This window comes from Silene latifolia, unplaced genomic scaffold (assembly GCF_048544455.1).
Source record: "Silene latifolia isolate original U9 population unplaced genomic scaffold, ASM4854445v1 scaffold_85, whole genome shotgun sequence".
Classification (NCBI taxonomy): Eukaryota; Viridiplantae; Streptophyta; class Magnoliopsida; order Caryophyllales; family Caryophyllaceae; genus Silene; species Silene latifolia.
In genome coordinates, this window is record NW_027413762.1 from 324,612 (window position 1) to 348,540 (window position 23,929).

Consider the following 23,929-nt stretch of genomic DNA (forward strand, 5'->3'; position numbering starts at 1 on the left):
CGAGTTAGTGTATATCTTACAATCCCTAGGAAGGTTTGGGTCCCGGAGCCGAATCGATTAGATTGTACAACACCTAAAATTCGACTTAATCCTCCCTATCCAACTATATGCATGGTCTAATGAGACTCGAGTTGGTTTATGTCTGACAAGTCTCATTGAAAAGGTAAGTGATGGGTAAAAAATGCAAGGATTCATAGGCTCGCATTTCATCAAACATAACATGTGCATAAGTTGAAATCACAACAAGCAAGCAAATTAATTATGAAAACATATTAGATTAAGCATGAATCAATCCCCATGTTGGTTTCCCCTAATTCCCCATTAACCCTGGTTAAGGAAACTACTCACTCATTATCAAGTTTAACATGCTAACAAGGTTGTCAATCATACTAGCAAGGCAAAACATGATGAACAAATGAAGATGATTAACAATAATTAAAAAGGGATTAAGAGAGAATTATACCTATAAAGATGATTCCAAATAGTAAAGCAAAGAATAATAGAAGTACTTGATGATTGATGGAAGGTTGTCAATCCTCCAAATAAACCCAAATAATCTTCTAATTACCCAAAATAAATGATGAACAATAGAGAAATTAATGAACAATTAAGAAATAAGATTTGTATTAATGCTAAATTAAGAGTTGATTACAAGATTAAGAGAGTATTGAGACTTGATTAGGATAAGATTAAGATCCTATTAAGATGACATGCTAATCTAGGTAGTACAATGAGGTATTTATACTAGAGATTAGGTACAAAGATTAGGGTTACTAAAGGCTTAAATGACTATTAAGACCCTTAAGAAAAGTTGAGGAAGTGCTCCTCTCCAAGGAGATGCTCATCTCCGTTTTGGTAGTCTCCAGGAAATCTGCTCGTCCCGAGCGTCTAGGCAGTAGGCACGGTGGATTCTGCAAGGGAATCCAAGCAGATCAGGGGAGAGACGCTAGGATTTAATGGTTTCAAGACGAGCGTCTTGACATCGGGACGCTCGGATTGGTGGGCAGGGAGACGCTCGTCCTGGGCAGGGAGACGCTCGGATCCTGGGTCAGCACTTCTCTTTTCTTCTTTCTTCAACAATCCTCGGGGATCTTGTTGGGGATACAAGGATCCTTTCATCATTGCACAATCTACTTTATTATCTACATAGGCCTTCTAGTATTGTCTTCCCTTTAATGCTTGGTCATTGAATTTGATCAATTCAACTCCATTTTGCCATGAAAATGCAAGGTTTGCACTCCTTTCCTACCAAGGGAACAAAACCTCAAAGAATATGCAAAACAGGAAACTAAAGATAGTAAATTATCCAATTATGCACTAAAAAGCATGGGAACGAGGCTAATTCGAGGACTAAATATGCTTAAATATGAGTCACATCACTTACTATGAGAACGAAGTTGTACTCGGATAGTTTTGCATCCACCGAGGCCTATTGGACTTCGATATTGGTGGAGGAGGGTGGTCCTTATATCTGTTGGGTGGTGCCGTGGTGGCACTTGAGGTCTTTCCCAGGGTTGCCCGTTCCGGTCGCTTGTTCTTGTTCTTTGATGGTGGTGGGCTTAAAGGTTGCTTCCTTTATTTATCTTGAAAGGCTTATGAGGCAAATGGGGCGTCAATAAAAGGTGCCCGCTCAAGATGCCCTCGTCCAAGAGAGTGTTTTCCGGAACTCCGAGCTTGTGGAGGTCTTTGAAAGGTGGTGGGCCACTCGGCCGATTTGGGAGGTACCAAACCCTGTTGCCACGACATGGGTGACTCCCGCTTATGTCAAGTGGTCAAGAGCTCAAACCTTGGAAGAGAGGTCTAAGTCTCGTAAGGACGAGGTCGTCGACTTGAAGTATAGAGAAGTAGGCAAGGCCAACCATGCCTTCTTTGACGACTTTGCCGATGACGTTAGCCTGGATGTAGTGAGGCCACCGAAGAGGAGAAGCTCGGGTCCCAAAGAGGTAGTGGGCCATATATGGGCTCGGCTTGGGCCAAGTATAAGGTCATGCACGAGACCGGATGCCGTCGCCGTTGTAGATCCGTTGAGGATCCGTTCCGAAGAGGAAGTCCATGCTAGGCGGGCCAACAAGGGGAAAATGTACCCCGGGGGGAAAGGCAGGGGTAAAATGTAAGAATGAAGATCTCCAATACCCGTTGTACTATTATGTTGTAATAGTGTTTGTGCGTTTTTATTATGTTGTACTAGCTATGTATTGTGTATTTTGTGCTAGTTTTACTATGTGAGATGTCTTAGTCGACACTCTAGCTTCGACAAGTTGCATACTTGCTTAGCTTTATTTGTTGTCCAGTTTGTAATCCTTCTCATTATTAATTAAATAAGAGGATTGCTTGTGTTAAAACAAGTTTTCAACGCTTGTTTCTTCCATCCATCTTGTAAAGGTAATTCGGTTTGAATTATCCTAAACATTGCACCTGTGAAGGGGATTTTGTGGGAAGGGAGAAAGGCTTCTTTTTTGTTTTTTTTTTTGTTGTGGAAAAGGGAATGTTTTTCCTTTTCCTTTGTTTTGAAGTTGGTATGGGTGATTTTTTTTTTATGTGTGGGGATGGTTGTATCCTTCTCGTATAATAAAGGATTGCCTATGTATCCACCTGAAAACGCGAAATCAAACCATGATCATAGTTCGAATGTTTTTTTTATTTTGTTTGGGTGGTTGTATCCTTCTTGTGTAAGAAAGGACTACCTACGTATCCATCTAAAGAGGTGAAATCAAACCATGCTCGTAGTTCAGATGTTTGAATTGAGTACAAATGGATGTTGCCTTTGTCAGATCAAAGGTCGGAAACATGGCAAGGTGCCGCAACTTAGACTCGATAAAACATGCAATTTTAAATTAGAACGCATTTGAGGAACTTGACTTGAAAGGGATAATTTAGTCGCTAGTTGTGAAACTAGGGTAAGGTTTTTAGTTACTAGGTTTCAAGGGTAATATTTCTTGAGTTGGTCTAGGTTGGTCGGGTTTGTGAAATCCTCCCCGTCTAGGTCACTCAATCTCACTGCGCCCTCGATGCCCCGGGCAGAGAAAGGCCAGGGTGATGTCATGGTGTATAAAAGGGACGGTGGTATGTGTTGTATGTTGGCGAAGATTTGGCAATCGTGGCAATGTTTGACGTAGTTTCGCAATCGGCTTCCATGGTGGTCCAGTAGTAGCCTAACCGCATGATTTTTTGGGCTAGCATCATTGTGCTCATGTGAGCTGCGTCGTGGACCTCTCCCATAACATTTTTGGCTTTGTGGTGATCAATGCAAAGGAGAAGGATCCCCTGGGGTGTTCTTTCGTATAGTTGTTCTTGGTTTATCATGAATTGTGATGAAAGTAAACGGATGGCTCTTTGTCCTCTTATATCAGAGTTAGGAGGGAATTCATTTTTGGTTTTGTAGTTGAGGGTGGCTTGGTACCAAGGTTCGACATGGTTTTCCTCGTCGTTGTTGATGGCGCAAATGTGAGCTGGCTTGCTTCTTCTCTCGACACATAAGGGCATCGACGTCATGTCGCCAGGTATGTTGACGAGCGCGGAAAGTTTTGCTAGGGCATCAGCAAATTGATTTTCCTCCCATGTCAAGTGGAAGTAGTCGACTTGGTCGAAGAATTCGGCCTCTTGATTGATTTTTGCTTGGTAGCGTGCTAAGCTGTCGCTTCGGATTATCCATGATCCGGACACCTGACTGATGATGAGTGAGGAATTGCCGTGGACTCTCAACTTCTTGATGGCAAGTGTTATGGCTGCTTGTAGGCCCATGAGGCATGCTTCATATTCGGCAGCATTGTTGGTGACGACGAAGTCTAGCTTGACTGAGATCGGAACATGTTCCCCTTCCGGTGATATTAGAAGGATTCGTACCCAAAAGCTTCTAAGGTTTGATGCACCGTCGAAGTATAGGTCTCAAGCGTCGGTGTTCGCACAAAGGATGTCTTTGACAGGAAGTGACCATGTGTCGGTCGGTTGTATCCTCGTTGACGGGGTTTTCTGCTAGAAAATCAACGACAGCCCTTCCCTTGATAACCATGAGGGGTATGAATTTGAGGTCAAATTCGGATAGCATGAGTGTCCATTTAGACAGTCTTCTGTTTAGTACCGGTTTTTTGAAGATGTATTTGACCGGGTTCATCTTGGATTAGATGTGAACCGTGTAGCTGAGCATATAATGTCGCAGCTTCTCTGTTGACCAGACCAGGGCAAGGCATGTTTTTTCCAGTTGGGTGTACCTTGTCTCGTACTCGATGAACTTTTTGCTGATGTAGTAGATGGCTCGTTCTTCGCCGTCGACTGTTTATGCCAGCATTGCTCCCATGGCTGTGTCGGTGACAGTCAATTATAGAGATAAGGGAATTCCTTGTTGAGGTGGCATGAGGACAGGAGGTTTGGATAGGATTTCCTTTATCCTGTCGAAGGCCTTTTGACAGTCGTCATCCCAATCGGTGTGATCGGAGGCGCGAAGCTTCTCGAAGATCGATTCCCAAATCATAGTGAGCTTGGCTATGAAGCGGCTGATGTATTGGACTTGACCGAGAAATCATCTCCTTCTCGTTCTTAGGCCGAGGCATTTGTTTAAGAGCCTTGATTTTGGTAAGATCAATCTCGATACCCCTCTTGCTGACGACGTGTCCCAGGAGTTTTCCGGAGGTAAACCCGAATGCACACTTCTGAGGATTTAGTCTCATGTTGTATTTCCGAAGGCGAGCGAAGAACTTCCGGAGCGCGCTGATGTGGTCGTGACGATCATGTCATCGATATATACTTCCACTTCCTTGTGCATCATGTCATGTAGGAGAGTGGTAGCGGTTCTTTGGTAGGTTGCTCCGGCGTTGATCACGCTGAAGGGCATGACAGTGTAGCAATATGTACCCCACTGTGTAGTGAATGCAGTCATGTGCATGTCTTCATAGGCCATTTTGATATGGTTGTACCCAGCATACCCGTCCATGAATGATAATAGGGCGTGCTCGACGGTGTTATCCATGAAGATGTCAATATGTAGCAGAGGGAAGTCGTCTTTTGAACTTGTTTTGTTTAGGTCTCTGAAGTCGACGCAAATCCGCATTCTCCCGTCTTTCGTGGGTACGGGAACTATGTTGGCCACCCAATCAGATTATTCGGACACTTTGATGAATCTGGCTTTGAACTATTTGTGTAGCTCTTCCTTGATTTTTCTGCCCCATTCGGAGCGCATATGGTGCAACTTTTGTTTCACGGGTTTAGCTCCGGGTTTGATGTGTATCTTGTGCTCTGCAATCTCCCTATTGATCCCAGGCATGCCTTTGTAGGACCATGCAAATACGTCCTTGTATTCATGTAGGAGGTCCATGAACTACTGTCTTTCGGAGGGGTCAAAGGTGGTCCCTATCCTAAGTTCTTGAGGTGTATTGTCGGTCCCTACGTTAATAGGTTCGGTTTCCTCAATGATGGGGGTCTTCTCTTCCCGTTTGTCAAGTTCTTTGGCTAGGTGAGATGGGTAGTCACTCAAGTCAAATTCCTCATATTCGTTCAAAATTACATTGCAGTTAAATTGAGATGAGTCATAAGTAAACTTATCGTTCATTAAGTCGACTTGAGCGAAAAGCTCGGATAGGACAGACATCTCATAGGCAGTCAGAGGCGACACGGCAGATGAGGTGGCCCCTGGAACAAGCTCCAAGTTGCTACCCTCCGCGGGAGTGGGGATGACCCTAGTTGACTCAGCCTCTGAGGCAGCCACAAGTTTGTGATAAAACAGTGGAAAGGGGACTTTGACTGGGACATCAGGAATGCTAGGAGCTAAGACAGACTCTGACCCAGACTCGGACAAAGACTCTTTCTCATATTCACTTCCCTCTTTGAACATAGAGCCTTCTTCAGTTGTAATCTTGAGAATGCAGGCTTGACGATCGGTCAACTTGACAGTTTTCCTCCAGCCTTGTGTAGTTTCCTCTGGGTCAGTATCAGAGATTAAGGCAGTGGGATTGAACTAGTTATCCTTTAAAGAAATGTTGATGATGTCCTCATAGCCGAGGTGCTTGATGTTGTCTTCTTCGAAGAGGAGACTGACGGCTTGTCCGTCCAGGCATGGGGTCGACTCAGATTTGGTCGATGCAGTTTTGGTGTTGTCGGGGAATTAGAAGTCTTGAAAGACTTCTACACCCCGGGTGTTTAACCTTGGCTATGGAATCATAAATTGGCTCAGGAAAGCTGTGGTAGAGCTCGGATCCTCCCTCGGGGATGAAGTACCTGTTGAGAGTCAGATGGTCAGGACGGAGCATGACTCCGTGCTTTTTGCGCTTCCGTATTAGGAGGTTCATCTCCTGGATGTCTTCAATGGTTGGCTCATAGCCTAGCCCGAAGGGGATGTTGGGGACCTTGGCCTGTTTCAAGGGAGGCAAGGTGCACTTAAGCGGATTGAGAGGTAGACCCGGGAAATAACCCTGGCGCATCAAAATGCGGTTGACTGTGAGGTTAGAGAACGGGTCACAATCAAAGGATGCTGATTCATCGGTTGGGCCATTCACATCTTGGAATCCCCACATGTCGCTATCGTCCTCTTCAATGACCTGAGAGGCTATTCCCTTCTTCATGATTGCCTTGATCGAGGATGCAGGAATTGTGATTGTTTTCCCGTTGAAAGGGACCCTAATTTTTCGATGGAGGGTTGAGGTGAGGGCCTTGGCGGCGTGAATCCAGGGGCATCCTAGAAGCGTTTTGAAAGAGGCGTCGATATCGACCACACTAGAACCATAGGCACATTTTTCTTGAGGCATTATACCGTGATGTATAAGGCCAGGTTATGGTTTGCTTTGAATGGAGGGATATCTTCGTCAGAGAAGATGATCGGGTTGCTTAGGTCGGGGACATCGCCTGTCATGTGTGCTACCACTTCTTCAGGAGAGGAGGTAGAGGGAACTGTCAACTTTCCCAGGGCTTGTAACAAAGCCTACCGATGTTCGAAAGGATGTAGCAATCAGTTGCCAAATTCAAATTTTGGCCTTCGCCTTTTGCAGTTGTTTAAGGATCGAGTTTTCGGGAACCTTGGGTTGAGTGTCCACGTCCGGGATAATTTGGCCATTCGTTGTTGGAACGACTGTTTAATTGTTCGGGTTTTGATAGGGGCGTCCGGAACGGGTAAGGTGAACAATCTCTTTTGCTTGTTTCCCCTTTCCCGGAACAACGTAGATGTCCTCTGCGTCGTCTCTCCAAATACCTTTTATTTCGGGATCGCGGGCGTACCTTTGAGTGGTATTCCTCTGCGGATAGTTTTTGTAGAGGAAGTTTTTGTGGGGGTAGTTTTTGTGGGGTTGATTATTGTGAGGTTGATTATTACGGGATTGATTATTGCGGGGTGCATGCCAGAATGGTCGCGGGAGCAATCCTTTCTGGTGAAGGGAGTTGTGGGTGCTTGGAGGACCCTCCCTTGGACGTGGTGTCGGTGTTGGTGGGTTTAAAATCAACCGGTGATAGGCGTCCTTAAGTCGGGTAATCCTTTCTAAGAGACTGGCTATGGCTTCTTAAACCTGTTGGAACATGGTGAGCATGGTTACAACGCTGAATACGAATATCCCGTCCGGGGTATCCTTTTCCAAGGCATTCACCTCGTCATCAATTGGCAGGATGAGGTGTGAGCAGTCCAAGGTTGGCTCATCATCAGAGATGGCATGGATTCCCAAGGGGTTCGTTTTGTTATTTGGTTTGGTGGGTGGAGGTAAAGGTAGTTCTCTTTTCTCGATCATATCTTGGATGGCGTGCTTTACCCTGGTGGTACTGGCAGTAGGCATTGGGATTCCAGAAACGGGTTTTCTTGGCCTCGGACGGTTCCGGAGTGGGCCTGATTGGCTGTAGTTTTCCTTAGTCCATGAGCCTTTTTAGGACACTTGCATAGGTTGTCCCTAAGTTTGTGAATACCCTTTGAGGACGTTAAGTTTTCTTTGTGGTTGGTTCGAGGAGGTTGACCTCATCGATTTTGTTTGTCTGACCATAGGGGCGATATCCAGTTGATGTAGATCCCTGGTAGCCTTTACCGGTGGTTTTGGCTCGGACACCCTTGCGGAGGTCGTCTTCAATGCGGGTTCCGAGGATTTGTAGGTCCTGGAATGTTTTGATGTTTTGATATCTCATCAGGTTGGCATAGACTGCGCGGAGGTCGTTGACAAACTTCTCCACCAGAGTTGATTTACTCGGTTTACTGACCAATTGAGTGCTTACCCTTTTCCAACGGGTTAGGAATTTTGTGAATCCTTCCTTATCATTCTGATTCAGGACCTCAAGGGTGCGAGTGTTGGCTTGGATTTCGACGTTGTCGGCGTGCTGTTTAGCAAATTCAACGGCGACTTCGTCCCAAGTAGTAAGGTTCTTGGGGTCGAGGGAATAGTACCATTGGGGGGGAATCGGTTCCAGGGATGATGGAAAGATCCAGAAGAAGAGTTCTTGTTTGACCCCCTTGATGGACATGTAATCCTTGAAGGCTCGAATGTGGTTGAGTGGGTCCTCCACTCCCTTGAACTTGGGTACATCAGTCAAGGTAAAGCTGTCGGGTAGTTGATCCCCAACGGTTTCGAATCTTCGATTGCTCTCAAGATGGATATTGTTACCGCGAGCAAGGAGTTGTTCTTCCAAGAGCTTGAGCCTTTTCTCGGTTTCAGTCAAAGGTGGAGTGTTGTGTTCTCCGGTTTCCTTGTTTTCCAGGGTGTCGATACGAGTCTCGACACGGTCCAGGGTGACCTTAAGGGCGGTGAGCAGGCTTGCTAGCTGAGCAATCGTGGGATCTCTGTTGTCATCGTTGTTGTTGGACGAAGCTGAAGACGAGGCCATGGCTTTGAGACAGAAAATGGCTCACGTTACATCGCAATCCGACACGGTTTAACGAATAAACGCAGACAACACGAGAGACGGAAAAACAAATTAGACTCAACAAGACGAGGGTGACCGTGTGTGGTGCCTTGGTGCTGACTCGATTTAAGATGTGACTGTGTTAACCGGACTTTGACTCGCGTCCAACGTAATGGCGTGATGCCGTTGAACGAGTCTCGAAGTGAGACGACTCATAAGTAAATACCCATAAGTACGCTTGCTTCGACTCGATAGACACGAGGCGGAATTGTAATGGTGGACTGAAGTTTTCGAAAATAGAGATTTCCAAAAAGATCCGTTTTTCGCTTTGTGGACGTCTTCCGAAGAATAAGGATCCTCGAAAGTCGGTCAGTTGAAAAGGTTGTCTTAAGTTTGTTTTCAAAAGACGGTTTGAGTTTGAGTTGAGGCGGCTCTGAAAACAATGTGTTGTTTCCAAAGACGATTTTTGAAATTCAAAGTTGTATGTTTTGAAAACCGAGTTTTGAAAGGTTTGAAAAGGTCTCGGGGACGGTGTATGGTCCTCGGTATTTGAAAAAGTCTCGAAAAAGGGGTGTGTGCCATTTTCGGGTTTTGAAAGAGCCATTGTGTCGGCACGAGACGGGTTAAAATCCGTGTCTTAACGCGGCGATTATAACGGCGTAAAAAGGTGTTTTTTGAAATGGTTGGTAGAAAACCAAGTTTGAAAATCGTCATTACGACGGCCTAGAAAGGCGTGCTTTTTTAAAATGGTTGTAGAAAACCAGGTTTGAAAATCGTCATTACGACGGCCTAGAAAGGCGTGCTTTTTGAAACGGTTGTAGAAAACCAGGTTTTGAAAATCGTCATTACCACGGCCTAAAAAGGCGTGCTTTTTGAAATGCGACGGTCGATGAAAGACCGAGGTTTGAAATGGCCATTATAACGGCGCAAAAGGTGTTTTTGAAAGTTTGAAATGACACGGAAGGACTTATGATCACATAACACATAAGCACTAGCAATTTCATTATATTATGCATAATGCTGACACGGGTTTTGGCTTAAAAGGGTGGGTTACACACCAAGCGATCAAACCCTGATTTTCGAGAGGGATACCAATCCAAAAAAATGTGTAAGGAGGGTGCCCTAGCCTCGTGCGCGAAGGAAATAAAAGCCCTTTGACGAAACAGAAATGTGTAACGTCAACGGTATGCTTGACTCAATCGAGATTCGAAACGCGGGGATGAGAAAACTCACGCCGACGGGACGAGCCAATTAGTTGAAAAGGGTTAGGTTGTGGGCCCAGACAAGGAACCTGACTTATGACCGTAATATCAATTAATGCATTTCAACCAAGACCTCGTTCGAGTCTCACCATCTAGGGATCACAAAGACACAAGTGTCCTAGTACTCCCGAGTGGAGTCGCCAATCTGTGGACATGGGCCACCTGCACGACCAACCGATCTGTGGGACATGCAGCGGTATTTTGAAAGCCACGCTCGGCGGCGTAAAAAAAAATGCTTTCGACCAGATCGTTTTAGATCGGTCGGTTTCGTCTTGGCAAGGGTCTTGAAACGATGCAAGAGATGTTCGGAGTCGCCACCAAGCATTTGTGGGATGCTTGAAACCCGTTCGAATCCACTTTATACCTAGTTCAACCAAGGCAAAAAGCGGTGTTTGACATAGGTACTAAAGATAAGGAGTCGTCCCTCTTTAGCATCATATCTCTAGAATGACTCTCGTTCGCCCTGGATAAGGTCGTCCACTATCCAAAGTTTCTGAGTAAGAGGTGAAGGTATGTGTTGGGAAGCCCTTTAATCGGACACCCAATCCCGCCCGCGGTGGCGGCCTCTACTGATCGATCTTGGTTGGTCAAATGTAAAATTTGATAAAAACGGGTAAATGCATGAATGCGCATCCACAAGTTTGAACCTAACATGTGAGCTTTCTATGTCGGTTGTTTATCCAAATATCAAGTAATTGATGTCAAGTTGGATTTAATTTTGATTTGCATGCAAGACGGAAATTAAACATCCATTTACCGAGTTAGGTTTATGCTACATAATGTGATCCATTTGTCTTAAAAAGGCATTTTGCAAATACAATGTAAAGGGGTAGATTTGTCATCTGATCCGTGCTTTATTCGGGTTAACCGAAGTCGGGATCGTCCTAGACAAGTGTTGGAAGGGAAGCAGGGTCTGCATCAGGTAGCCTAATGAGGCGCGAGCCATCAGGCGATGCAAACAGGCTTGTCCTGGTTTGAAAATTGGAAAATAGTTGGCCTGTTTAGGCGCGGACAGCCAACAATCCAAAGGGATGACTTCTACCTGTTTAAAATCGTTTGTAAAACGGTTTGTAAAGGGGTGTTTGAACCCGTCTTAGTTTGAAAAGGTTGTTTAGACCGCTTTTGTGTCAATATGAGGAACGAGACTTGAATAATCATCATCGTATTGACAATATTTGATGTCGGGTTCAGTTTTGCAAGCTTGACATGAATAGTTTTGAAAATGATTATGAACTAATTGTTTTAAGTTCATTTGTTTGTAATTAGTCAATGTTTATCATCGTATTCGGGTTAAAAACCGACATGGTATGTGGAACCAAGGATGATTTTGTATTTATGACTAATATGTTTGTCTTTGAAATGTAAAGAAATAAAATAAAAGGTTTTAAAATACCTATTAAAATGTAATTAATCAAATATTATCACCGGAACACGGATTAAACCGTCATGGTATGAGGAACCAAGGGTGAAAATGTTTCATGGTTAAAAGTTTATCATGAGAATGATTTGAAATATTTGAAATGGTAAAAACCGATTGCAAATAAGAAAATGTAATAAAAAAAGGAAATCTGAGAGCAAACACGGCTGGATTAAGGCCTGAGAGGGTATTGAGGCGCGAGCCCTCCTACAACGCAAGTAGTCCATGTGTCCGGCCAAAATCCGGTTATGGCTCATCTAGCCTATATTTGAATCATGTTATGCATGTTTTAGCATGTTATAGTCATAAAACAAATGAAAAACATGAAAGAAGAGGATTTTTATACCCTCGTACTTACATGCTAGGCTTGAGACGAGAAATCGACGAAAGTGTATCAACTTGTTTGGTCGGAAAACTCGGTTGAAAACCATTTTAGCAATGTAAAGAGTGTTTTGTGTTTAAGTTTAGTGATGGTGTAGTTGGTCGAGATGATCGGTCACGTGATTTAATGCACGATGACGGTACCAAACAATGTGTATGGCTTGTATTTTCGATCGGTATGTCGAAAATACGTGTCGGTTTGTGACTTAAGAAGTCGAATCAAGAATTTTAAGGGAGAAATGAGGGGCGGACACTCGCGTACCTTCAAATGGTGGCATTTGAGAGGTATTTATATAAAAATGGGTGGTTGTGTGTGTTTTAAGCGACGTGGCTGCATGGGCTACTCGAAGAGGCGCGAGCCATTTCACGGGTCTTTGAGCTGTCTTGCCACTATCACGCAATTGAAATCATGATTTGTTCTATCCTAGGTTTTGGATGACATGATTTGTGCTTGACCATTCAAGCATTCCGGGAATACTTAACATGGAAGTTTTGAGAAGTTTGTTTTTTGTGTTTGACTCGGTTTGACTCATTGTTGGAGTCGGAATTGAACTTTGAGTCGGTTTTTGGTCCGGTGTCGGTTTTGACTCTAGTTAGTGTCATTGCGACCCCGTCGTCGTGCATTAAACACTCCAGGTACTTTTGAAATGTTTTGAAATGTTTTGTTTTTGAAATCGTTTTGAGTTTTTCGACGTATAGTTGTACAAAACTGTCGATTAAATTATGCGATTCCTAAGCATATTGTAGTCCGATAATCATCGGGTGTTTGTCGGAGACTCGACAAATACTGGTTATCTACAGACACACATTCTTGAAAATGTTCCATCTCTGCCTCAGTAGTATTGCCTCATAATCTCTCTACTGGAGAGACAGAACAGTATTTAAATCCCCCGACCAAAGCCAGGGATCAGTGCAATTTGTAGCCACCTTCTTTAGGAAATTCCATAACTCAATTCTTTCATTAAGACCATTGAAAGCATAGATCACAGTCTGGTAAAATGTCTTCCCATTAGTCTTGGAATGAACAAGCATATGAACATATTGAGCACTATAATCTAAAAATTGTATATCAAAACAATGAGGTTTCCAAAATATCCATATTCTTCCTCCTTTATGCCAACTGCAGTTAGTGGATACACTCATCCATCACAAATAGAGGTCTCTTTCATAAGTAACATACAAGGTTTAAGTTTAGTTTCTAGTAATCCAAAAAGACCAATCCCATGATTGTAAACCATTTAACCACCTTCTGCTTATTCAGGTAATTAAGACCCCTAACATTCCAAAAGCCAATGCTATGCATTGACACTAATACCAGGAGGATCCTTCCCACTCTCAACTACTCTACCTCCAGGAGTAGTAGTGTTGTTTAACGCATCCATAAAAGTGTATTGTTCAAATTTCCCAGACAGTCTCACTCCCACAATCCCAGATTTCCTATTCAACCTCATAATTTGTTTAGCAGGTGTAGACTTAACAACTGGAGTAGGTCTATCTCTAGATAGAGGAGGAAAGATATCATGAGTAAATAGAGGATGGGGTGGGATCAGAAACAACCTGGGTTTTCTGAATAGGTCTCCATATCTGAGTAACCGGAGCTTCTGATTTAGATATAGGAGCCTATCCCTGCTTACCACCACTTTTGAGAGCAAATTTTCTGCATTGATTACTGTCATGATCCATTCCTTTACAACTTGTACAGGATATGGGCTTCCATTCATACTCAACAGGCACCATAACCAGCTGACCATTTTCATCTAAGAAATACACCTTCTCAGGCAATTTCTGATCCATCTGTAATTCCACCATAACTCGAGCATAGCTTAACCTGATCTTCTCTGCAGGTGCCCCATCCATCTTCACGTACTTACCAACTAAACCCGCAATTCTAGGCAAGCAATTTCCCCAAAATTTCAGAGAGATTCCAGATAATCTAACCAACACAGGTACAACATCCACTTTTTCCTTTACCAAGTCCATGTCCACATCCCATGGTTTAATAATCACAGGTTTGTTCTCAAAAAGGTAATAACCTGAGTTCAATAGAGCTTCTCTACTCTGAAATTTGGTAAACCTGACTATGAAAATCCCATTATCTAAGAACGAGACTCTATCAAAGCCAAATTCATCCCATACACGGTAAACAAAGCCCTCAATAACATCCCAAGGTGGGTTGGCACCCAAGATATAACAGTATACAGAATTGTTCCAAAACTGTACCTCTATTTTGATGTCCTCGGTAGTAAATTGTAAAAGATCGACCAATTCTTTCTCTTCATTGATTTTTGCCATCACCGGGACATCTCGACCACCTCTTCGAAGTAACCACCCATCATTTTTCAGACTTTCATCAGCTTCAGCAAGATCAAGGATAGGGATACCCTCCATCTCCCTGAGTGAACGTGTTTTTCGCGCATCCTCCATTGTTGGTCCACGAAAGTTACCACCTTTTCCTCCAGATTTTGAACTAGTAGCTTCATCTGACCTTATTACAGTGTGTTTGATAATTTTTTGTGATGATTTAGGTGCAGAATTTAAGGGAGAAAATCAATTTTGCGTAACTTTCATAGCCGTCATGCTGTTTGTTCAAACTTCTAGGTTAATAATTTTAGAGCTTCCTCTCACTAACTTTATCTCTCTTCATTGTTTTTTTTTTATTTTTTGTAAATCATGGTTTATAATTCATATAAACTCACTTAAAGTAATCTTGATGATACTAACTCACTTCAAGAAATTTGGACAATAATGAAATATGGAGTGTCATATTGTTATTAACTGATAACTATAATTAAGTTAAACTGGATACAAGTACATTACATATGAAATCGAAATATTTGTATGTTTCACTCTTCAAAGAAACAACGTCTAGCTATATCAAAGACCACCTTCATCATGAACAACTTTGCAAGACCGAGTTTAGCAATGTATCTTCAATATACCTTTCTGTTTGTCTAAGAACAGGCTTGCGGCAATCACCTAACCGTCAGCACAAAGCCGCAAAAGGATGACAGACGTATCAATGGCCATAGCCTTTGATAGTGGGAGAATAGCAGTCGAGCTGGACAACAACACAACAATGCTCCGAACAACAACAATGATGTAATAGTGAACTTGTTACAACATATAGGTAAAAATCAAAGCAAGAAACTTCTCATCATCCAATGGCAATTAACGAATCAATTCCCGACACTCACTCATCTATAAATATTCGCCTTAAGGGGATGTAGGAGTTCAACTAATGCAGAGCCAAACCCCACCAAAGGAATCTGGATCGAGCGAATCAATTTTGATAATTTCACTAAAATTCAGGAGAGCTGAACAAAAGGCCGACAGCAAAAATATCAAAAATCCAAATGAATGGGGAAATAACATAAAGCAATAAAATTCGAATATTGATAGCAAATACACTTAAGTTGTAAGAAGAAAAATCATACGTCGCTAGCACACTCGATCTGCAGACACAGAAAGAAGGGTGGAAATTTGGAATACGAGTGGTGCGCAGTGAACTCAAATCTTAACACATAAAAAACACTAAGTGAATTATATATCCGATGTATTACCACCAATTGCTTAGCTTTTGAGCATTACAATAAAGTTTTCGAGTTTTGTTTTAATGTTTCTGAGTTTTACTATAAAGTTTCTGAGTCCATTCAATTAGACATTAAGCTCAAAAAATTACAATATAACTTAAAAACATTACATACTAGGTAGTATCCCGCGCTTCGCGCGGCCTGTTTTAAAATTTTATGATTATAATTGAAGAAAAATTATATAATTCATATATGAACTTCAATATTATCTCTTATAAATAATTTTTTCTCAAATTTAATTTTTTTAAGTTTAACTTCAATGTTTTAAAATAAAATACATAACAGTTTTAATTAAAACTAATAAGTGATAATTAATTATGCATGATCAACGTTTTATAAATAAATTTGTGACGTGTGAAATATCATATTAATCAAAATAAAATTTATTCGAATAATACAACAATCAACGATAAGTTTTCAAATTATATCATTTCACGATACTTTATGTCTCAAATCAATTAATATTTATTCAAAATGATGTGAACATAATTTTATGTAATTTTTAATTTTTTAGTATAACATGTGACATTTATCTATCAAACATATAGAGTTCAAACTCAACTTATTCAAATGTTTTGATTGTGTCTTGCATGTGATATGTGTCAAACAGATCTATGAGAAATTTGCACCTTTTGTTTTTTAAAACAACTATGGTGTTGTTTAGCCTTACTTTAGAAGTGTTTTGTAAATGAAAAATTAGAAGTTAGGCCAAACACTATTATTTAGGAAGTTTAAAACTACTTTTAAAAAACCATCAACTAACCTTTATGCCATTAGAAGTAGAAGTAGCAAATTGGTGCTTCTACTTCTCATTTTTTTTGTATTCATAAGATTCTATCCTATGCCAAAAAGAATATTTGATTGACTTTTCATAATATTTTCAAATTCCGTCAATATAAATTTTATTCAAATGATAATATTTGGGGTACATGTGATATTTTTAAAAGCAAAACAAAAAATTGTTCACTAATTGGCCAAACATTTCAAACAAAAAAAAACTTTTTTAAAAATTTAGCCAAACACTTACAATTTTTTTAATAAGTAGTTTATGAAAAAATCCTTTTAAAAAGGAAAAACTCTTTTATAAAAGTAAGGTCAAACACCCCCTATATATAATGATGATTAAGAGTTTACATGTAAATATAATAGGTTGAACTTTCTCAAATTTTTTTTTTTTATGTTTAACTTCAAAGTATTTAAAAGATAACATATAAAATATTTGACTAAAAGTAATACGGAGTATTTGGTTAGTCATAATCAATATTTTATATTTGACTTATACATATTTAATTAAAGATATTAAAGAAAAATGTAACGTGTTTTCTACTTTTTCATGTCGTTTATAATACTATGTTACTTAATAATCATTACTTTTGTATTGATTATTCAAATGCACGATCACTATATACATACACACTCGTACATATACTCGTTATCACACTATTGAAACCTATCAAAAACTCATATGTGTTCAATTTGTCCATTATAATTTTTTTCATTCCAACACTATAAAAATTTATCTCTTAGTAGTTTTTTTAAAGCTGTGTTTTTAAAATATACGACGACTCTTCCAAATATATTTTTCTTAATAGATTTAATAGTGTAAGTTTTATAACTTTCTCAAAATATTTTTTTACGTAAATGTAAAACATTGTGAGACACTCGCTTTAATCATCTCTACATATCAACATAAATATTTCACTAAATATAATGAAAATTATACTCAATTGAAAGCATTTTTCACAATGAACGTAATTATTTACATTTTAGAATTTTTATCAAAATAACTTTTTTAGTAAATTTAGAATCAAATCACCGTAATTATTTAATAAAATTTTATAATAAAATTTATTAAACTATAATTAATATTTTGCTGAGATTTATACAACATTTATTATGTTTATATTTAATTTCAGCTGTAATTAATACGTGTATTTAAGGCTGGGTTGACACGTGCGACGCATCACATGCGTTTCAACCAGCTTTTATATATATATATATATATATATATATAGAGAGAGAGAGAGAGAGAGAGAAAGAGAGGCGGGATCTCGTGAGTTTGGTTCTTACGGTGAGTTGTGAGTTTGAAAAATCTCAGCCATTAGATCAAAACAAACCAACAGCTAAGAATAAATACAAAAATCAAACAACAAACAAAGCCTGGCATATTAATAAACAAAAACCTTCATACAGACGATCCCCAATCCATACCCGACCTCCCTCCACTTTCCTCTCTCATCACCCATCCTCAACTGCTGTCGCCGGCGAGATATAACAACGTCTTTGTGATGATGACTATGGCTGTTGCGGGAGTATGTAAGCCAAAAACAACGCAAGAAGATAATAATTTATACGGAGTTCTCTTTGGTGTCAAGTGTAGGCATAAAAGGACCTTCTTCACCCAACAGAGACGTCATAATTAGAGAGGCTAGAAATTTTGAGTCACCATAAGAATCCCTTCTTTCTCCTAAATCTGTCGACCTGATCTGTACTCATTCTCGACTTTTCAGGTTTGCTACTCTTCTTCAATTTCTCGAGACGGCTGTCTAAACTGTTTCTAGAAGCTTCTGGAAGCTCGGGACTCAATTCAAATGTGTCTGGTTTTGTAGTAGTTAATGCTTTGCTCTGACTTTTCGATGCCTTGATTTGACCGTCAGATTCTACCGTAGATTCTTTAGAAGATCCATTTGAAGATTATGCATTAGCTATCTTAGACCCGGTAGTGCCTGTTTTCGATTTATTGAGAAAGGACACAAACTTCTTGAAGTGTCAGATGTATTCGGGGTAAAGCTCGAGATTGCAATTTGGTTGTGCTTGTTTTGGTTGCTATTTGGTTGTGCTTGTGTTGGGCTCCTTTGGCCCTTTGAAAGAATGCAAGATCTATTTTACGCACTTGTTCACAACCAAAGTATGGATCTATCTTAACAGGAGCTAAGATCTATTTTACGCCTATGGGTTTTGGTTCATTCAGTGGGGTCCACCATTGTGTGAAGAGCTTAAGGCCACGCCAATTGGTAATGTACTCGGATGAGTGACTCACTGAGTGATGGTTGTAGAACTCAGATGGGCTTAGCTATCTGAATGGGCTCTTCTCATTCGCCCCTGTTATTGGGTGCATTTTTTTTATCTTTCTTGTTTTGTTTGTGTGGTTAGCTGGTTGCTTCTTGCTAGTATTTGTGTTTTTCCTATCGGGTTTGTTAATGGGTTTAAGGTTCACGACAAATGAGTTTTCAACCGTTTTCCACATACTAAATTACTAATCTTTAATTAAATTACTAATCTTTAGTTAATGGGGTACATGGCTGCTTGATTTTAGGGGTGGGTTGGGTAGTGCGAGCTAGTGGCGTTGATTGCCGATTCTAGTGCTTTGCAATGGAGGCATTGGAATTTGATTATGTGTACTTCCCTATTGTTTTTGTTAACATTAATAAAAATTCGATAATGTCCGATGAGTGAGTAACGTAAACAATTGACCATCTCTTGAAAGATTGTCCTATGAGGACTAGAATATGGGCTTCATGGCCTCATGGTAGGTATTAGAACGGATAATGATCATTAACTGGATTTTTTCATCTTTCTAATAAGGAGGATCATATTAGTTTGGCACCTCTCCGAATTTGTTGTAAGTAAAAAAATCAAAGTGACACCGGAATAACAGCAGAATAACAGCACAATAACACATGGTAAAAAAAAAAAAGAAAAAAATCAAAGTAACAGCAGAATAACATCACAATAACAGCGGAATGACAATAACAACACAATAACAGCACAATAACATGTGATAAAAAAAAGAGAAAAAAACTCAAAGTCGTAAAAAAAATCAAAGTGACAGCAGAATAACATCACAATAACAATGAATAACAATAACAAAGCACAATAACACGTGGTAAAAAAAAAAAAAAAAAATCAAAGTCGTAAAAAAATTCACAAGAATAACAGAATAACATCACAATAACAAATGGAATAACAATAACAAAGACAATAACATATGGTAATAAAAAAAGAAAAAAAAAATCAAAGTCGTAAAAAAATCAAAGTAAAGAATAACATCACAATAACAAATGGAATAACAATAACAAAGACAATAACATGTGATAAAAAAAAGAGAGAGAAAAATCAAAGTCGTAAAAAAAATCCAGGTAAAAAAAAGCACAATAATAGCATAATAACACGAGGTAAAAAAATAAGAGTAAAAAAATTTCAAGTAAAAAAAAAAAATCTGGTACAAAAAGAAAAAGAAAAAAGGTAACATAATGAGTAAATTAAAGAAAAACATAAGAGAAAACAAAAATCAAAGTGGTAAAAAAAAAGCATAATAACACGAGGTAAAAAAAGAGAAAAAAATTAAAGTAAAAAAAAAGTAACATTAGAAAAAAGAGAAAAAAACGTAAGATTTGATTGGCCACTCATCTCTAACATAAAATAACGAGATTCCCCAACTCACAACTTACCATAAGAACCAAAATCACCAAATCCAATCTCTCTCTCTCTCTCTCTCTCTCTCTCTCTCTCTCTCTCTCTATATATATATATATATATATATATATATATATATATATATATATATATATATAATATAATATATATATATATAAAAAAGAAAAAAAAAAATCAATAAGGACCATTGGATCAACAAGATCTAAAAGTCCTCATTAAAACTCCCAAAAGTCTCGTCAAGTTTAAATTGCATGTTTCATTGTTGTGTTAAATTTTCTCTCTCTAAAAACTTTATCTTTCTCTCTCTCTCTATAATAAATCCAATCATTAATTATTCAACAAGAAAAACAGAAGCATCAAATCCGTCGCAGTGAATATTCAAACTTTTCTCAACTTTCAAAATCAACAAAAAATTTCACTAAATTCAAACGAATATCTTCAAAAAAATGTAATCAAGATTTTATTACATCTGATTCTCGAATAATGAAGAGGTATGAATCGATCTCCCTTTTTCGCTATTTTTTTAAAAAAAAATTTTTTGTTGTGATAGATGTTATCGCATGTTGTTGTTGTTATTCTTATTGTAGTTGTTCTTGTTTTATCATGATTGATATGAAGAAATTGTTAATTGATTTCTAATTAATTTAGGTTTTCGTTCTCAATAAAAAATTAGGGTTAATGTTTTGATTAAACTGAATAATTGAATTTTCGTCAAAAAATTATGTCCGATTTGTATGTGTTGGTCTAGTGTTTTTATTGATTGTTCATACTATTAATGTCGATTTAATGTGTCTTACTATTTGTGCGAAAAAGTTAGGGTTAGACCTAGTGAAATTTAGTAATAATGTTCGCCTTATTTTATGCTTTTCGAAATTGCGATCGATTTTCGTATTAATGTGCGATTTTACGTCGATTCTATGTGTTCATAGTGTTCGTAACAAGGCCAGGGTTATTATGACATTGTGAAATGTATAACTGGACTTGATTTCAAGAAAATTGGGATAAATTTGGGGATTAAATTTTCATAAGATATTTGACGATGTTACAATATCATTATTCTGATAAATTGTTACAAGAAATTGACATCGTAACATTGTTATCGTAAATTGATCTTGTAACATTATTACTACACAAGATAATGCAGTTATTATTGAGCAAAGGTCAATATTTTTTTAATCGAACTTGCAATATTATTATAACATTATATATTGGATGTTGTAACATCATAAAATAATATTGTGTGCTTTTGTCCAATTAAATTTAATGGTATAGCATTGTTATAAACTCAAAAGAGTGATGTTAAACACTAATAATGGTCAAATGTTGTTTTAAATTTCAGAAATTCAAGAAGAAAGTTTGATTAAGCAACACAAAAAGTCAAGTTGCGCAAAAAGATGGTACATACAAACAAAGAGTAAGACACCAACATGAAGATATACGTGAAGATGACAACGTTATTGAAGTTGAAATGCTAGTATAGAATTTTAACGTTGTTGTGAGATTTTGGCGTGGGATTATGATGTAAACTTTAACATTGGTGTTTTGTGGTATTATGTAAGAAAGTTAACCTTACCTTTTGCCATTGAAATGAATTCAAGTTGAAACTTAAATATTGTTACAATATTACTTTCATGAATCAATTATGTTACAATAATGTAAATATTGTAGTAGCGCCACCGTAATGATGTTAATAATACTAATACAATAATAATTAAAGACTAATCTCTACCTTCACATTTTTAAATTAATTTATACACTCTGTTATATACTAAATGAACAAGATAATTATTACTCTATCGTTGTTCTCGTGTTATCTTGTAATGATTTCTTAAAGAATCGTATTCTTGTAACATTGATCTCCCTTTGATGAAGTAAATTAAAAGATGTTACAAGAACATTATCACTTTAAAGTAGCAGGATGAGGATTAGTTGTATAAGTGTTAATGTACCGAACTAAATAATATTTCTCTTAATATTGTCCAATGTTACCTTGATAAATAAGTTATGCAACAAATGTAAATGTTACTATAATAATAATCGCTTTGCTTATGAAAAATAAATACATGAATGAAAGTCGTTATTGTATTACAAACAAAACATTAAAAGCTCGTAAACTCCATTATGTTGAACCTCTTTGTAGCGTCGATGTAAACTTTTGAATGGTCGCAAAAATCGCTTATGAAAAGAAGAAAAGATCACTCGAAAGTGTTCGGAGGTCTTGATCATTAACAGAGGATGACCGATGATTATGAGCCTCATCGAATTCACTAAAGACCCCTTCTTCAAGTATAAATATGATATAGCAATCAATCCTTGGTAAATTGATTCACCCTCGAGCATGAAAAACATTGACAACGATTAATATAAAACTATATTGCTATTATTATGAAAGACTCGTATTAGAGTAACAATGTTATTGTTATCAGTAAATATTGAAAAACAAGTTATGTTTTTCTTGTTATGGAGACCTAGTATTATGTAACAATGTGACAATAAAATATCAACATCGTATGACATTGATGAAATAAAAAGAAAATCGCCAAACAAAAAAAAAAACAAAATGCAAAGGAGTAACAAAATTATCGTACACATATTCTTACGATCCATACAACTAATGAACATAAAATCGATGAAAAAAACGTATCGTAAAAATTATTACCGTAACATTGTTATTGTAAAATGTTAAATTATTAGTGTAACATTGTTAGTGTTACATTATTACCGCATGCTATCTTTGGAGTTATTATGTATCGTTGAACCGAACTTGAAATATTATTACAATAACATTATTCGTAACATTGTTACTTTGCACATTGCTCTCTCATTTGAGCTAATAGCCTTTAAACTAACAATTGGGTTATAAGGAATGAAACAAGAATATAATACATACAAAACAAGAATACTTGGAGAAAACATGATAAACATTGACACAATGCCAACTACATTATGTCATGTAGTAACAATAATACAAGAATAATAATAATACAAAAGAATAATGTTACAAGAACATTGTTCTTTGTAATAATACATTGTTACAAAGAACATGTGCCGAGAATTTTACAAAAGCTAATTTAATCGTCTCGGTTTATCCCCAATTTTCATGAAAACAAATCAAGTTATGAATTTCACAATATCATAACCCTAAATTTTTGACAAATAATATAAATACATAAGATCGACAACAAACAGTATAAAAATGATATTATAACACGATTCAACAACTCATAAAATTGCACTATGAACACAAGCGACATGCAAATTAAACATAATTTTTTGACGAAAAATCAATTACTCAGTTTGAGCAAAACATTAACCTTATTTTTTTTTTGTTGAAAACGAAAACCTAAATTAAACAGAAATTAATTAACAAGAACAACAACAAGAACATGCGATAACATCAATCACAACTAAAATTTAAAGATTAACATGAATACAAAAACTAATTAGGCGCGAGAATCTCGATAACAACAAGTAGACAAAAGAAATACCTCAAAAGTATGCGTTAGAAATTGTAAATTAATATCATTTGAGTAAGAAATTCGATTGAAGGTATGTCATCGAAATATGCGATTTTCATTGAAAGATCTAAGATTGGAGATTGATTAAGTTGTTTAAATTATTGAAGTGATTCAATCTTGTATTGATAGAATCATGAATTGCTTAAATTGATTATATCGACATTCAAAGTTGAACATCAATTTAAAAAACAAAATTCAATAATAAAATCGATTTGTTGCAATTAAATAAGAATTTGGAAAGTAAAAACAACTAACCTTGAGATCGATTGAAGATGACCGATCGAAATATGCGAAAGCAGAGTCTAATTAAAGTGTTTTGATTGATTGAATCTTAAATTGCAAAAAATTGTGGATGAATTGCAAAACGCATTTGATTTATTTGGAAATCGCCAGAATTGGGGATAAATTTAGGGTTTAGAGAAGTTTGTGGTTATAGTGAGAGGCAAGAGAGAGAAAGTGATATTCAGTTATGACGGCTGAACATTGAAAATATGAGGTTTTTATATGTCAATCAATGATTAATCCCAG

General features: G+C 37.9%; 1 protein-coding gene across 1 annotated transcript; it reads right to left on the reverse strand.

Moving 5' to 3' along the window:
- Window positions 1-13,476: 13,476 nt before the first annotated feature.
- On the reverse strand, window positions 13,477-14,280 carry LOC141640494 (uncharacterized). Its single transcript, XM_074449274.1, has one exon. The coding sequence runs from the start codon at window positions 14,278-14,280 to the stop codon at window positions 13,477-13,479; it is 804 nt and encodes a 267-aa protein (XP_074305375.1).
- Window positions 14,281-23,929: the final 9,649 nt, after the last annotated feature.